The sequence below is a fragment of the Micropterus dolomieu genome, linkage group LG08, assembly GCF_021292245.1.
Source record: "Micropterus dolomieu isolate WLL.071019.BEF.003 ecotype Adirondacks linkage group LG08, ASM2129224v1, whole genome shotgun sequence".
NCBI classification, from domain to species: Eukaryota; Metazoa; Chordata; class Actinopteri; order Centrarchiformes; family Centrarchidae; genus Micropterus; species Micropterus dolomieu.
This window is the reverse complement of record NC_060157.1, coordinates 1,998,383-2,015,032: the sequence shown is the minus strand read 5'-3', so window position 1 is coordinate 2,015,032 and position 16,650 is coordinate 1,998,383. Positions and strand designations below refer to the sequence as shown.

The window sequence follows — 16,650 nt, the reverse complement described above, 5'->3', positions numbered from 1 at the left end:
ATGATTCTCATTTGCTCTGACATGCACTGTGAGCTGGAAGGTCTTATATAGACAGGTGTGTGGCTTTCCTAATCAAGTCCAATCAGTATAATCAAACACAGCTGGACTCAAATGAAGGTGTAGAACCATCTCAAGGATGATCAGAAGAAATAGACAGCACCTGAGTTAAATATGAGTGTCACGGCAAAGGGTCTGAATACTTATGACCATGTGATATTTCAGTTTTTCTTTTTTAATAAATTTGAAAAAATTTCTACATTTCTGTTTTTTTCTGTCAAGATGGGGTGCTGAGTGTACATTACTGAGAAATAAAATGAACTTTTTTGATTTTTGGAAAATGGCTGCAATGAAACAAAGAGTGAAAAATTTAAAGGGTTCTGAATACTTTCCGTACCCACTGTATATATAAACCTGAGTTAGATGAAAGTTCTGGAAATCTAAGTAGTTCAAGTCCAGTGAAAAACCTTAATGGTACAAAAGTAAGCAGCAAAGTTAAAAACAATGTTTACGTCACCAATACAGACTTTTTCAGATATCAAATTAGAGATTATATACAGTATATATAAAAAATATTTTTTGCAAACACAGGTCAGGTACAAGTCACTTGTGATTTAAAAAAAGTAAATGAGTAACTGTAATGATCACCACGTCGGTTTCTTGGTTGAACATTTAGCTGCTGGTTTGCTAAAGAGATTTTGCCTCTTGTGTTTCTGGAGTTGACGTTAGGAGAAAAAGACAAAGAGGGGAAGGATGACGGGAGGAGGCGATGGCTGTGCTTATTGTTGGTGAACTTACAGTGCTGTTTTCTTCTTCTTCTTCAGGTTCCAAGTGAACAAGAAGCCAAAGGTGTGGAGAGACTCGTTTCTGGTGGAGAGAGGGTAAAAACTTTAGATATACCTGATGCTGCTGCTGCATGACAACACATATTACTACCTCACAGCCACTGTCACTGCTGCTAGGATCACTGCTACCGCTAGAGTTAATATGACTACAAATTGAATTATAATTAATTATTATATATAATAATTAATTAGTTCTAATACAGTAAATACTGCAGGAGTAGCTCAAGAGAACAATTTTTTATTAATATTTTGTTTTGTTTCTTTGGCATGTAGTACTAATTGTAGTGCAGTTATGTTAGCACAACATTGCTAATTAGTACTTAAACATAAAGTACAGCTGAGGTTGATGGGTCATAAACTGGACAGTTTAAACCGTTGACCAGATGATGGTGGAAAACGTTCAGCAGGAAATAAACGGTGTCCGGCGTTTCTAACTTGCCTCCTGCCTGTTGGGTCTGTTAACAGGAAGCTGCTGCACCTGCATGTCGAGGGAAAGGAAGTGTCGCAGGAGGAGAACTTCCTGCCCAAACACCAACGAGTAAAAGACCTCTGTCAGAGAGCCGAGTACCAGACGCCCTGTCAGCAGACTGGACAGGTACAGTACTGTTTTACTCCTGATCCCAGTACTTTACTCCTGATCCCAATATTTTACTCCTGATCCCAGTACTTTACTCCTGATCCCAATACTTTACTCCTGATCCCAATACTTTACTCCTGATCCCAATACTTTATTCCTGATCCCAATATTTCACTCCTGATCCCAATACTTTACTCCTGATCCCAATACTTTACTCCTGATCCCAATACTTTACTCCTGATCCCAATACTTCACTCCTGATCCCAATACTTTACTCCTGATCCCAATACTTTACTCCTGATCCCAATACTTTACTCCTGATCCCAATACTTTACTCCTGATCCCAATACTTTACTCCTGATCCCAATACTTTACTCCTGATCCCAATACTTTATTCCTGATCCCAATACTTTACTCCTGATCCCAATATTTTACTCCTGATCCCAATACTTTACTCCTGATCCCAATACTTTATTCCTGATCCCAATACTTTACTCCTGATCCCAATATTTTACTCCTGATCCCAGTACTTTATTCCTGATCCCAATACTATACTCCTGATCCCAATACTTTATTCCTGATCCCAATATTTCACTCCTGATCCCAATACTTTACTCCTGATCCCAATATTTCACTCCTGATCCCAATACTATACTCCTGATCCCAATACTTTATTCCTGATCCCAATACTTTACTCCTGATCCCAATATTTTACTCCTGATCCCAGTACTTTATTCCTGATCCCAATACTATACTCCTGATCCCAATACTTTATTCCTGATCCCAATATTTCACTCCTGATCCCAATACTTTACTCCTGATCCCAATATTTCACTCCTGATCCCAATACTTTACTCCTGATCCCAATACTTTATTCAGTGTATTACAGTGCTGTATTATACTTTATCCTGATCTGATCCTAATAATTTAATCCTCGTCCCATTATTCAGTATTCATACTTCACATTATAAACATAAAATAATAAATGACGTCTTCCACTCTTTTCAGATGTTAAAAAGGACAAACTGGTAAACTGCTCCTTGTATTTTCTTACCCAGACTTGTGTTTCTGCAGAAAAATCCTCACTAAAGAGCTTTTATGAAACAAATGCGGGAAAACTGAGATGGCTGCTGCTGTAATAAACAGAGACTTGAAAGAAACACAGACGAACAATAAGAGACTTCTGTCAGGGAGATAAAAACCAGATGTCATCTCAGCAAACCAGACAGATGCAATAACAGCAGTAATTACTAGAAGGAACAGAACACAATGGACTCAATCAAAGAGAACAGACGTGAAGAGAATCGGGATGGAGCAGCACAACACAAACTTTTCTCCAAGACGTTTGGATAGCTACATCACTGCGTGTTTGTGTGTGTGTTCATGCTTGTTTGAGGTTAATTACACTTGTCGAAAAATCCCTCCAGCCAGTTGATTAGTCTCTTAGCAACAGTGTCTGCCGGCTGCAGGATCGCGCTGACAAACTGTGTGTGTTTGTAATTAACAATTCAGACATTTGTCACTCTTTAATAACCAAGTGCAACAGTAGAAATTCACTCAGCTCCTGCTAATGAGCAACTGCAGAGTGACACAATAACCGATGTTTGGAGCCAAAGAAAACCTCAGCACAGAGCTGGACCTGCTGACCGTCAGGGGATCTGCAGTGTTTTAGTAGTGGTGAAGGGCTGACGGGTAGGTCCTCCTTCCAAGTTTATCCCAAAGGTGTTCTGGGAGGTTGAGGAATGGCATCGCAACGCTGTCTAATGTCCAGAGGCAGGCAGGACTGACCTCTCATTCAGGAAATATTGTTTGATTGATAGCTGCCTATTCTAATAAATTGTGGATGGTGGTGAAACAGCCCGAAAACCACTGTGGAAAACCAAAATACGTAATTAATCTTAAGAAAGATTTCTTTTTGTGACATCTAGGCATCTGAAGGTGCACGTTTTGTGTTATTTGTAAAGCGGTTAAATGTGTTGATTTGTTTGTAAACTAACGGCTAAAGCCGTGTACTAGTATGACTTGTATGTAGTACATATTTTAGTACAGATGTTGTGTTAACATGTTTACATAAACAGGGTTTTTCCTGGCTCAGAATGGGCCTTTAGGGGGCGTCTCGCACGACAGTAAGCATGATCGGTACGTAATGAGTTACCTTACGATGGTAATCTATACAAGGCTCTCCAATGCCAAGCCAGCGTGGTTGTAATGGAACACTTTACGTTACGTAAAGGTGAACTGTATTCTGTTAAAGTCATACAATAAAAGACTTAAACAGCTTACTGATATATTTATTTAAAATGGGGATTATTGACAGGATTACAATCCTTATTTTTATAATAAACAATTTAAACTACTGTGCACATGTGCATGAATGATCCCACAGTACCACTCCACTGAAACGTGCTGGTGAAACCATCAACTCATGGCCACTAACAGCAACGCCTTCACTGGGCGGAAATTTACAAACAATATTGTTTGTAAATCAGAAAACGGGAGAAACATAAACTTTGCTTGCCAGCTGTTCAATTCCTGTCACTATCCAAGGACTAAATACACTTTTTAACAGATAATTAGTAATTGTATTGCAGTACATTTTTAAAGTTACCCTCCCATCCCAACTGCCAGCCAGTTTAAGGGAGGCAGGCAGGATCGACCTCATTCAGGAAATATTGATTGATTGAAAGAGAGAAGCTGCTTGGCTGCAGTGAGTGCAGCTACAGAGTGTTAATAAGAAGCTGTATAATTTATAACTTGTAGACAGCTGTTAACACATTATTCTTACAATCTTGGCCACCATGTTTTCTGTTCCGCTTGCTTTGGACCACATCACACACTGTGCCCACTAAAATGTGGTCTGACTGCACCTTCACCTTCTCTACTCTTCACCTGCATGTATTTGTCTTTAGTGTGAGGCAGCTACATTTCAAAATGACTGAGCGGGTTGTTCGTTCAGGCGGAGCCCTGAAGTCACTCTTGCATCAGCTGTGTCGCTCATGCTTCACCATCAGTGGCTCGTTCATCAGCTGTTTGGCTACCAGCTGTTTTAGCCTGACACAACTCACAATTACAGTTTGCTCCCTCCACAACTTTCTCCTTATGTAACAAGCCTTTATTGTTGTTGACTAAGATTCAGTCCTGACATCTGTTTGTTTTGAGGAGTTTGTTTGAGAGCTCCCTCAAACGGCAGAGCCTTTCCTGTCCAGCCATTTGCTATAAATGGTAAATTCACTGACGTCCGAGACCGTGATCCCCAAAATATCCACCTTTCAGCTTGACAACCATGAGTGCTGAAGGTGCAGAGGGGTTTAGAGAAGGCGTAGTCACGTTAGTTAGGTTTAAGGTTGAGAGTCAAACCTGTTATAATCATTCCTCTGCTTGTTTGCTTGTGTGTGCAGAAGTGGCAGTGTGTGGAGGACGCCACGGGGAAGCTTCGGCTCTTCAAATGTAAGAACGAAGGGGGAGGAGCTAACAACTTCCAGAGGGACGTGACTGGTCGGCAGCGTCCACTCAGCATCAAGTCTCAGCTGTACCGGAAATCCAACGGCTGCCACTGCGACCTCCGAGACCTCCGGCCTCTGAACCTGCGGCCCTCCACGATGAGGCCCTTCAACAACAAACCTTTCTTCTCCAAGAAGAGTGAGTGCTCATTGTTCAGTCCAGCAGGGGGCAGCAGGGGGCAGCGGGGGGCAGGAGGGGGCAGCGGGGGGCAGCGGGGGGCAGCAGGGGGCAGCGGGGGGCTGCAGGGGACTGCAGGGGGCAGCAGGGGGCTGCAGGGGACTGCAGGGGGCTGCAGGGGGCTGCAGGGGACTGCAGGGGACTGCAGGGGGCAGCCGGGGGTCCGTTAGGGTTGAGGGTCGTCTTGTGATTTTTCCAGAACAGTTCTCTTGTTCTTCTTGGACTCTGATTTGGGGATGTCTGATTAAACACCTTGCAGAACTACCTGCAGCTTCTGGGTTCTGCTTGTTTCAGTTAGTGGTAGAAAGTATTTAAGTACGTAATGTATATTAAGTAAGTACAAATTTGAGGTACCTGTACTTTACTTTTCATGCCACTTTCTACTTCTACTCCACCACATGTCAGAGGGAGATATTGTGCTTTTTACTTAACTACTTACAAAGCGTTGTGAATGTGTCACTTTGGGACTCAAGATATGCTTAAAAAAAAGGAAAAATTCTGATTAGTAAAACTCTACACACCCCTAAACTGAGCCCTTATGTCCCCACCACTTTTCAACACAAAGTGACGCCCTTGGTTCAGTGAACATGTGAGTTCATCTTGTTGTACCTGTTATGTGTAAAAAATAGTTGTTGCCTGTTTTGTTTGTTATCAGCGACACTATTTATGGCTCTCTACAAGACTGCGAGTGCTGCATTATGGCCGCTGTTAGCTCAGCCCCCCTTCTGACTAACAGACTCTCAGGTGTTTTGTATGTAGAGAACATGTTCATCTAAAAAAGTCTGAATATCGTGGAAAAGTTGAGCACCAGAAGAGCTCTTCTCAGGTCAACATTTCTGTATTATAAATTCTTTAGTCTAAAATTCATTTTGAGACACTGGAGTTTTGATTTTTGATCAGCTGTAAGCGGTAATCATCAAGATTAAAACAAAGAAAATATTTCACTTTCTGAGTAATGAATCTAGAATATATTTTAACGTATCCGGTTCTCTGTGGAACTGGTGTCTCAGAGCTGCTGGACTGGTTTCAGCCGGCTCTCCTGGCTCTCTGAGGCGACGCTGACCTCTAGTGTTTGAGGTCAGAACTGCACCACCCCCCCATGATGATGGACACCGTTGAGGTTCTGCTTTTTTAAAACAGTTCTTCCTTTTTTTTATCTTGTTACTTTCCCAGGAGACGTAAAACTCGTTAATCGTATTGTTCAGTGAGAAATGTGTGTCGTTGATAAAGTCTCTGTGTGTGTCTCAGAGTTCAAAGCCCTGAAGAGTTACTCCAGGAACCGGTACAGCCGCTCCGTGTCCATGACGAACAGTTACCCCGTTAACGACAGCGTGGTGGACGGGGCCGGCTGGGCTCAGCTGATTGGAGACGAGACTGAGGACGAGTTCAGCGGGATGGGAGGCGGTCCCAACGGCGTGTCCCTGCCCAACTCCCACAAAGTCACACACAGGTGAGTTATACGTTTGTGTGTATCATGGTTATACCGCGGGGCTTTTCTGCACGGTGCAGTTCATATAAAACAGCTTCGTTTACACTCAACGCAACTTAACTAAACTCCAATGCTGGTCTCTGTCCAGCTTTCACTGTAATTAGCACCAGATTTTATACTTCTTTTTTAATTAAGTCACCTACGGGCCACTACGTGCAAGAAACAACTGAACTTTCCGATTGTACTGAGTGGATTCAACTATTAAGTGGTGGAGAGGATGATGTGATTTAAAGCTTTTGATTATTAATCATTAGAGATTAAAGATTCATATTCATAGATATCCATAGGTGTCACTGACGCTGAAAGCATCTGCTAAAAGTTTTCTGAAAATTAGCTTGCAACAAGAAATGTTAAATAACAAATAAAAATTCTATGAGAAAGGTTTACTTGCACAAAGGGAAAACATGAAATGCAATTTAAATATAGAAGAAACAGATCTGCCTTGTCCAAAAAAAAGGAACTTAGGCAAAAAACAATTGATTACTGCATGATATTCGATAATATTTTTATTGTCAGGAGTCACATGAATTTTGTTTCCCTTCGTGTAAATAAAGACATTCCCATTATAAATTGGTGCAGAAAATGTCTCTAAGTTGCAGGAAATTAAGAGTTTAATGCTAAAAATGTTGAATATTTCTTCTAAAAGGCATTGGAGTATCTTGTCTTCTCGTCGTGTTTCGTCACACCCCTAATCTGAGCCCTTAAATGTCCCCATCACTTTTCAACACAAACTGACGCCCTTGTTGATTTCAGTTACGATTATAAAATAAAACTTTGATTAACTGTTGAGTAATATATGGATTAGTACTTATTACCTAGTGGCATGAAATGTTTGGAGGAAGGTTTTTCATCATGTTAGCGTGAAATGCTAAAAAGGGAGAAATGTAATGGAAGTCCAAACATAGTGATGCAAGGATTCATGTAACTCCGGGACTCAGAGAGACTCGTGTGTGATGTGATGCTGAAAATGTGTAAACGAAACCGTCAAAGCATCTCTGTTCTCTGTGCTGTCCAGACTTCAGGGACAACGTGTCTCTGTCCGATGACAAATAACTCGGCTCTCAGCTCTCCGCACTCATTCCAGTTTACATGTTGCTGAGAGTCCTTCTGCAGATGATTGAATAAAATCCACAGGAAGACAAGTGCCAACCTCGGGTGTTTATTTGGAAACAAGAGTTGCCATCACAGCTTCCTCAGAAATTATTAAGTACAAACCTGTAAAGCGAAGCTTTATCTCTTCAGATGCCAACACAAAGGGCGGAACGCTGGTTCAAACATTCAATACCGAATCCTGGTGGGAGAACTACTACATAAGGTCCTATGATCAGCCAGAGAACATGATAAACTTTATTTATATTGCACTAATCAAACAAAAGTACAAAGCAATTCACAAAAGAGACAGAAAGAGACTGATGCGCCGAGTAAATCATCTTTAGAGGCGAGCGGGTAGGAAGCTGTTTTGAACTTTTTCGAGACAGTTAACGGGACCTAAACAGTTAATGACCTTCGCTGCTCTCTGTTATTCATTAAACATAATCCAATAACTTCACACAGCTGCAGCGCTGTGTGTAGCGTACACACCTGAAGTTAGTAGTGACTATTATTTACTTAAAGACTCTTTCAGTCTTTTCCAGAACATATGTTCACATGAGGAGCACCGAGCTCTCCGTCCGAAAAGGTCTTTAATGTGTCCAAGCTGGACTTAAACTCTTATCTAACTCTTATCTAACTACAGTCAGCGGTGGCGGGAACTAAATGTTGCGTAACTGCCTCGTCGGCACAGACGGAACGAGTCCTCGACGGCTCAGATTGCTCTGCTGAATCCACCAGGCGTGTGAATCACTGTGAATTATTAAGAGGAATAACACATTCAGGGGAAAGTGTGAACATTATTATTATATTGTTATTCCTGTTTCTCTGCAGATGCTCCATTCTGCCGAACGCCACCGTGAAGTGTGACACGGGAGTTTATCAGTCCCTGCAGGCCTGGAAGGACCACAAGCTGCACATCGACCACGAGGTAACACACAGCTGACCGACTGGCTGACTGACTGACTCTCAGTGCTTCACTGACCGAACGTCTTCTCCCTCTGTCAGATTGAGACGCTGCAGACCAAGATAAAGAACCTGCGAGAGGTCAGAGGTCACCTGAAGAAGGCCCGCCCCCTGGAGTGTGACTGCAATAAGTACCTGTAAGTGACGACGAGCATGCTCACACGCCACAGTGCCATGCCTGAACGCAGACGCAGGGAGAATGGTCGCGCTTACAGCTGGTGTTGATGTGTATGTGTTTCAGGTATAAGTCCAAACTGAAGAATAAGCTGAGGTACAGAGGAGGTGGCCTGCACCCCTTCAGGTGGGACTGAGACATTGAAATGTCGCTGTTAAAAGACAAAAAGGAAGAAGCAGACAGCAGCAAATGACATTTCTTCTTTCATTTTAAGTGAAACCGGGCGATAAAACACTGATGTTGATGTTTAGTTGACTAAAAGTCTGGCTGTTTTAGTAAATAGAAAATCAAAAGCATTTTAGTCTAGTTTTAGTCATTAATCATCATTTTAGTCTTTTCTAACTCATTAGTATAATTTTGATTATCAGTTTGGTCAATCTGCTCCAACCAAAATAGAGACATGATTGGAATTTTAGCTTTGTTCTAATTTTTATTGCAAAGGAGACATATAACAATAAACACGCTGTTCAGGTGGAAAAATTTAGAGGGAGAAAATCTGGCCTGTAATATTTTGTCTCCTCATTATACTGACAAAAAGAAAGGATTTTATGAATTACATTTTTTTTTTACATTTTTCATCAACAATATTGCACGTTAATATAGTCACAGTCAGTGTTTAAGGACATTGTCGCCGTCTTGTCTTCGTCTCGTTATAGTTACGGGGAAAAAAAGGTCGTTGACGAAAATATTATGTTTAGTTTCGTCTGACGAAAGTAACCAGGTCTGTTCCAGTCTGGGTCAGCTGGTGTTAAAATCCTGTAATAAGTGTAATAAGCTTCTGATGTGAAGCCTTCACACGCTGCCGATCGTTCACACAAAGACGTCTTTGAACATGTTTGATATGTACGTCCGTTGGTGACTGATGATGTCGTCCGTGTGTCGGCGTAAATAAACATCTTTACCTGAAGTTAGTTTTGTTTGACAAAATTCACTCAGCTCCGCTTCCCTCTCTTCAGTTCTACACTCCTCCATCCAGGATCTCACCAGACTCTCAACTTTCTTTCTCCTGGTTTTGGCCTTTTCAGCACAAATAAAGAAGCAGCTGGTTGGCGTCCATTTTTGTTTTGGGCATGAGAAGATAAAAAGTTGTTAGAAAAGCAAGATGATGAAATAGGAGATAAAAAAAAACTGGATGATCTGAATAAACAAACAAAAAATCCTGTCATGTTTCACCACAATTCAAAATGTTTGTGTGCGTGCAGGAAGGGCGGGGCTCGGGACAAGAAGGCGTGGCTTCTGAAGGAGCAGAAGAGGAGGAAGAAGATGAGGAAGTTGATCAAGAGGATCAAAAACAACGACACGTGTTCGATGCCCGGACTCACCTGCTTCACACACGACAACCAGCACTGGCACACTCCGCCCTACTGGACACGTACGACACACAAACACACCTACACACACTCTTTTCAACATTTGTTTAAATATTTATTTATTTAAGCTTTATTTGACCAGGAAGTCCCTTGAGATTGAAATCTCTTTTCCGAGGGAGACCTGGCCAAGACGGCACACCAGTTACAATTTAAATAGAAATACAGCAAACAAACAAACAAGCATCACGCATAAAGGAAAGGGACTAAGCCAGGTCACATGTGGCAGTTACATTTTCCCCAGCTCAGTAAAAACCCTTGGAACCTGGTCAGAGAGCCACCTGGTGGAACGGAGATGAAATATTGTTCACAAATCTGTCAAAATCTGTGTTAGTGAGCACTTCTCCTTTGCCGAGATAATCCATCTACCTCACAGGTGTGGCATATCAAGATGCTGATCAGACAGCATGGGGATTACACAAGTTTGCCTTAGGCTGGCCACAATAAAAGGCCTTAGGCTGGCCGCAAGAAAAGGCCTTAGGCTGGCCGCAAGAAAAGGCCTTAGGCTGGCCGCAAGAAAAGGCCTTAAGCTGGCCGCAATAAAAGGCCACTCGAATATGTGGGCAAAAGGTGCAGTTTGCGTGTCCTTACCAATATTATTTATAAACATCGAAAATTAAATCGGGGCTAAAGTCGAACCTTGAGGAACACCCTTGGAAATATCTAAAAAGTCTGGTTTAAGACCATCTATAGAAACACAGTGCGTTTGCTCTGTAAGTTTTTGAACCAATTGATTGCTGTGTTTCCTATTCCAATATAACTTAATCTATCAACACAGATATTAATATTTATGATATATTTAAAGTGCTGCTTTACCAGAGATGTTGTGTGTGATATCTAAGTTGTGTTGTGATGTGTTTGTGTGTTGCAGTGGGTTCGTTCTGCGCCTGCACCAGCGCCAACAACAACACGTACTGGTGTCTGAGGACGATCAACGAGACCCACAACTTCCTGTTCTGTGAGTTCGCCACCGGCTTCCTGGAGTACTTCGACCTCAGCACAGACCCATACCAGGTACACACACACACAGACTTGTGTGAATGATATGTAATACAAGCTTCACCTTTTGTAGATTCATGTGATTCAATATTATAAGCTCAAGGTTAACTTACTGGCTTGCTCATATTTCTGGTCTTCTTCGGCGAGAGATGTAATCCTTGCAGGAAATTGCTCCCCATCAAACTACATCCACTAAAGAGCTTGTTTTTGCCGCTGACAGGCTCAGTGTTTTAACAACATTAAGGAAAATATCTCTCTTTTTTGAAACAGTTGCTATAACTCTTTTGTCAAAGCCACCAGACTCCATTAATAAAAACAGTAATTTTACATCTCTGATCTACCTCTGCCTTGGTCGGTAAGTTTGTTTGTGCTATTATGTGACTTTGGTGTTTTTAACCCTTTTAAACACAAATTACACACAATAACACAAAGAAACTAACCAACCAAGGCAGCGGAAGACCAACGACTCCTGTGTCATGCAAGATAAAATTGCAGTATTTATCAATGGGGTCTGGTGGCTTTGACGAGAGCGACGTTGTGACTGTTTCTGGTTAAACAAAAAGGATCTTACTCTTGTCTCTGTTGGGATCCTTCCCATAATGTTTCCAGACACTTGTGATAACAATCTGTAACAAGGTTATACATTGCAGCCCTGTTTGCTGCTGCAGAGTTCTCAGTCAATCTTAGACCAGTTTGAAAGTTTTTGTCCCTGTTCGTCGCAGAGACAAACTTACCTACTCTAACTTTTCTAAACTGCAGTTAGAACTTCACAACATGTTCAATCTGCACTCTGGTCCTTTGGACCGCCCAGGAACAAATGTTACGAGGGCCATGTGACCATGGTGATAAAAGACAGCGAAGGTTTTGGGATTCACACATAAACAAGATCCTCAGTTTTAGGAATTCTATTCATGCAGACCAAAACTGATCACCTCTTAAAACTTACATCACTGGTCTGTTGGAGGTCGTAGGTGATTTTCTGGTGTGAATGTGAATCTTCATTTGTGAACAGAAAACAAACCCTCACCCCGTCTCACTCTCTGTCTCTCTGCCAGTTGATAAACGCTGTCAGCTCTTTGGATCGGACGGTTCTGAATCAGCTTCACGTTCAGCTGATGGAGCTCAGAGGCTGCAGGGGACACAAGCAGTGCAATCCTCGCACACGCTCAGTGGAGCAGGGTATGATGGCGACGCACACACAGTCCTACATTACCAACAATAAGAAGGATTAATTCTGCAAACTTTGTAATTGTTTATCCATGCTGGAGTGTCAATATCTCTTATTGTGTAGCAGCTAACGGGACTCCTGTCCATCTGTACAGTAAATGCGTCGATCTTTCTCAAACAAGTTGCGGTCCTATACAAGCAGATTGAGGACACAAGTGCAAAGTGAAACTAGCAATCTATACAGTAAAACTAGATGACATCCAATTATCTTTGCAAAATGGACGAGCTATAGTGTCTACGTCTTCCTGGCCACCTAGTCCAGAAACACCCCTCTCCCAGGACGCCACAGATGATCAGGGCAGTAATTCTGCGTGGTTATAGCATTATTGGTAGCAAACAAATGCCGTTTTTCCATTACCACTACCAGCTCGCCTCGACTCGCCTCGGTTTGCCCGTGCTCCGTTTTCCATTGCAGATAGTACTCCTCAATGTAGCTGGTCGTCATAGCGACGCCACACACAACTGCCGCGACGTAATGTTCAATGCGACACACACACCAGCGACACACACAGCTTTCTCTTTTTTAAGTTAAAACGTTTGAACATTCCTCAGAATGTAAAGACGGATAAGCGGTATGAAAACCTTCCAGCTGTGTTTTCCTCTGCCGTTGTTGCTGCAGCGGTCTGTGTGACGGCGGGAGCAGAGGGCTCTGTGAGCGGGCGGCTGGGCCGAGTCGAGCTGGTACCGTGCGGTGGAAAAGGGGTTAAACTTCTACCTGCCTCAGAGGTTACAAACAAATCTTTATCGACAATCGTCAATAGCCAGAACAGTCTTCAACGGCCGACGGGGCGTTTTGCACATGTACAGTGTGAGCTTTGGCTTTACATTGCAGTGGATTTACTCGTACGGTGTGAGTTGGAGTTAAACAACAAGATTTCTAAACACCTACAGCTTCAGCGAGTGATTAAAATACCTGCTCCAGCCAGCATGTTGCTGGTAAATCCACCTGATGAGGTGTGATCTCTGCTCACTAACCAATCAGACTGTCTCTTCAGCAGGAGGGCGGGAACACAGCAGCTTTGATGACTACAGGTAAGCGCACACACGCGCGCACACACACACACACACACACACACACACACACACACACACACACACTGTGTTTTCCTGCTCTGGATGCTGCATGATTTCCTGACGGCGCTGATGGCTGCTGGTGGTGGAGCAAAGAGAGAGAGTGTGTGTTTGTGTGTGTGTAACACGGTGTGTGTGTGTTTGTTGCATCAGGATGTTTGAGAGGAAGAAGTGGCCGAGAGTCAAGAAACCTTCATCATCTCGAACCCTGTGAGTCTTCCTCCTCGTCTTCCTCTTAGTAGATTGTCTGGCCTGCACTTTGCTTTCACCTGTCTGTCTGTTCAACATACAGCAGAATCATATTTTTACCCTGAACTGGATCCACGTATTCATTACATTCACTTTATTAAACCCCTCAAACATCAGCCTCGGCTTTTGCCACCTCACATGACAGGAAAGCAGCAAAAACAACCTGAACTATGGGCGAACATGGTTTGAGTTACATCTTTTGACCACGTTTAGGCTCAAAATGAAGACAAAACATTTCTACTGGCTCAATAAAGGATTAATGAAATCACAAATGAAGTCAGCATCTCCAAACGGACTGACCCGGTACGGGGGTGTAATCGATGTTCAAAAACAGCGGCCCTTTGTGTCAACAGAGACCGTCTGGCGGGCCGCCATCTTGGTGAGGTCGGCTTAGCTCTAAGTTTCATTTCTGTCTCAGATTGAAGAAGAGTTTGCTTTGGCGGAGGCGGTCTTTATCGGCCTCTGCTGGCGATGCGTAGGAGCTACACAGACATGCAGGATATCGATCGATTCGTCTCTTCAATACGAAGAGAAAGAGCCCAGTTGTTCTGTTCTCAAGCTGTGGCCTGTAAAGCGTGGGAGTGCTTTGGAATATTGACTGTTTTTATCAATATTTCAGTGTTTTGGAAGCTTTATGTTATTTGGAACGTGGTTGTGTGGAGAGAAATAATGTTTTGAAGATAACTCCCAATAAAAGCGAACATATAAACAGTAAATATGGCCATTTTCATCAAATTTACAGTTACAGTTGTATTAGAAGATATTCAGGTGCATTATAATCTACCTTATGATGGTTTTGATGGTTTATTGCATTAAAATAGAGCTTTTTTTACCAGGCGAGGATGAAAAGATCATATTTTTTCTGCATTGCATCTCCATGTAGTCTGTAATGGTAAAATAAATGTGTTAATGTACAATGGATTTATATTCCTCTGCTTCTGACCTTTTGAAGGAGACCAGAATGATGCATCTAGGCCAAATGGTTGAGGAGATATTACTGATTTCTTTTGGGTTTGTTATTTTAGGCGTTTTCCCTGGAAATAGGTACAAGGGTTCATGTTTAACTCCATGTAAAAAGAAATGTGAAACCAGAAACCGTGTCGTTAACAAACACACAGAATCCAAATGTTCGGCAGCCAGCGGCGACTTCCTTTTTGATTCCTAATACCCCCGACAGTTCAGGAAGTTGTTTGCAGTTTTCTAACTTTTATTCGAGCATCGAGTGAGCGAGGAACATTTAGAGGAATTGGCTCTGGTTCTTTTCATATTATTTAAGAAAGAAAAGAAACTAAACCCAACCTGATTTTCACCACATTAAGGCTCCTGTAAAACACACTTATCATAAATGTTGAGGTGTGTTGTGGTTAAAGAATAAAAACATATTTACTTAGTTTTAACTTGAGTTGAACATTATGTTGTATTTTGTCGTGCAGAAGAACAGAAACATTGTTCTTGTTATTATTACGAGTCACAGCAGATAAATGGAGATGCAGTGTTACGAAGAGGAGTATCACTCAAAGAATGAATGAATGATCAATATTTGTTCTCTATCTGGAACATCAGGAAGAGGTCAGGCCAACAACAAACCAACTAGCCCTGTTAGAAATAAAATCTGTAAATTAAAGTTAGAATCCTAAACAGGTTAAAACATCAACCTGCCAGGGACTCCAGATGAAAATTAGTCTGTACGACTAAATCTGGCGGAGGTGCCAGTAACAGTAACTTAAATCTAACAGCAACCTTTTTGACCTCAACCTGACAGCACAGCTTACAGCACATAAAACCCTCTGGGTGTAATGCCGCATTCAGACCAACCGCGAATTTTCGCCTCGTGACGCTTTCCTCGCGTTAGTACATTCGCTGCAAGTGTTCACACACAACGCGAGAAGGTGAATAAACACAACTCCCTATTACTACAACTGTATGAACCCAAAGTAAACATTCTGCTGTGATTAAATAGCAATAAACGGATCAAACTGATGTGGAAATAACTACAACATGATGCAGATTTGTTAAACATATGAACTGATGCTTTGTCAGGTCTGTCAGCAGGACAACAACTTCTAAAATGTTTGTTTTCTGAATGGAGTTCGGATCGATCAGGGCTATGCTACGCTAACTTGGTCACAGTAAAGTACAACGACAGCTGGAGTAAAGTTACAGACACGTGTTTTCTGATCTCACCAGGTAGTTCAACCTCCTCGCTTTCTTTTCTCCAAGTAATGTCCAGCTTTGTCCGGTTTTATATAAATATGAAGTCGTAGTCCGACAGAGCTAACGACGCGAACAACAACAGTGGATGTGCACGGAAGCTGCTGAGAAGCTCCAGTGAAGATAAATCAACGTTGAAATCCTAAAATTTAAGTAAAAAGCTAATTTAATCAAAGCAGTTAACTCCGAGCTCGAGTAGTAGCTGTCAGAGCAGAATCTGACCGACTACGGGTGTTTATTTGTCTAAAAGCTGCAGCCGACATGCACAAGTGTCGGCTGTAAGTCTTATTTGCACGGTACAAAATATTTAAATAAAAATACCAAATCAGAAACTTTGTCAGCAGCATCGTGTTTCTGCTTTGCACGACTGATGAGAGCCAATCAGAGAGGCAGATGTGTTTTAGGTCTTCATTTTTGCCGTTTTAGTCTGGACGGGAGGAGCAAACGTAGCAAAAGGTCTCCGTTTTAAAACCAAAACGCAGCAGTGTGGACGGGGCACGCTGGCACGCCGACAGCAGAGCCTACAGGAAAAATCAGATGGTTCAGTCTCTTGCTCGAGAACATTTTGACATGTAGACTGGAGGATCAAACTGAGACACTGCTGCCGTCAGCCAATCAGCTTCTACCAAAACAAAGATGTGGAACATAGGAAACATTATACCTGCTAAACATGCTAAGAAGCATGTTAGCACGTAGCATGAGCCCCCCCC

General features: G+C 42.2%; 1 protein-coding gene across 11 annotated transcripts in view; it reads left to right on the top strand.

Annotated features, from left to right (window-relative positions):
* sulf2b (sulfatase 2b) overlaps window positions 1–16,650 on the top strand; it is a 276,394-nt gene that overhangs the window by 255,718 nt on the left and 4,026 nt on the right. For 7 of the 11 annotated variants that reach the window (XM_046055572.1, XM_046055570.1, XM_046055569.1 and 4 more), the window contains 12 exons: window positions 822–878; window positions 1,308–1,437; window positions 4,818–5,058; window positions 6,346–6,547; window positions 8,510–8,606; window positions 8,684–8,778; window positions 8,883–8,942; window positions 10,019–10,188; window positions 11,055–11,197; window positions 12,238–12,361; window positions 13,405–13,441; window positions 13,634–13,690. In XM_046055572.1, coding sequence (XP_045911528.1) covers window positions 822–878; window positions 1,308–1,437; window positions 4,818–5,058; window positions 6,346–6,547; window positions 8,510–8,606; window positions 8,684–8,778; window positions 8,883–8,942; window positions 10,019–10,188; window positions 11,055–11,197; window positions 12,238–12,361; window positions 13,405–13,441; window positions 13,634–13,690 — 1,413 coding nt within the window. The remainder of the gene's footprint in view (window positions 1–821; window positions 879–1,307; window positions 1,438–4,817; window positions 5,059–6,345; window positions 6,548–8,509; window positions 8,607–8,683; window positions 8,779–8,882; window positions 8,943–10,018; window positions 10,189–11,054; window positions 11,198–12,237; window positions 12,362–13,404; window positions 13,442–13,633; window positions 13,691–16,650) is intronic. The other 4 variants (XM_046055575.1, XM_046055578.1, XM_046055577.1 and 1 more) reach the window with 4 other exon arrangements.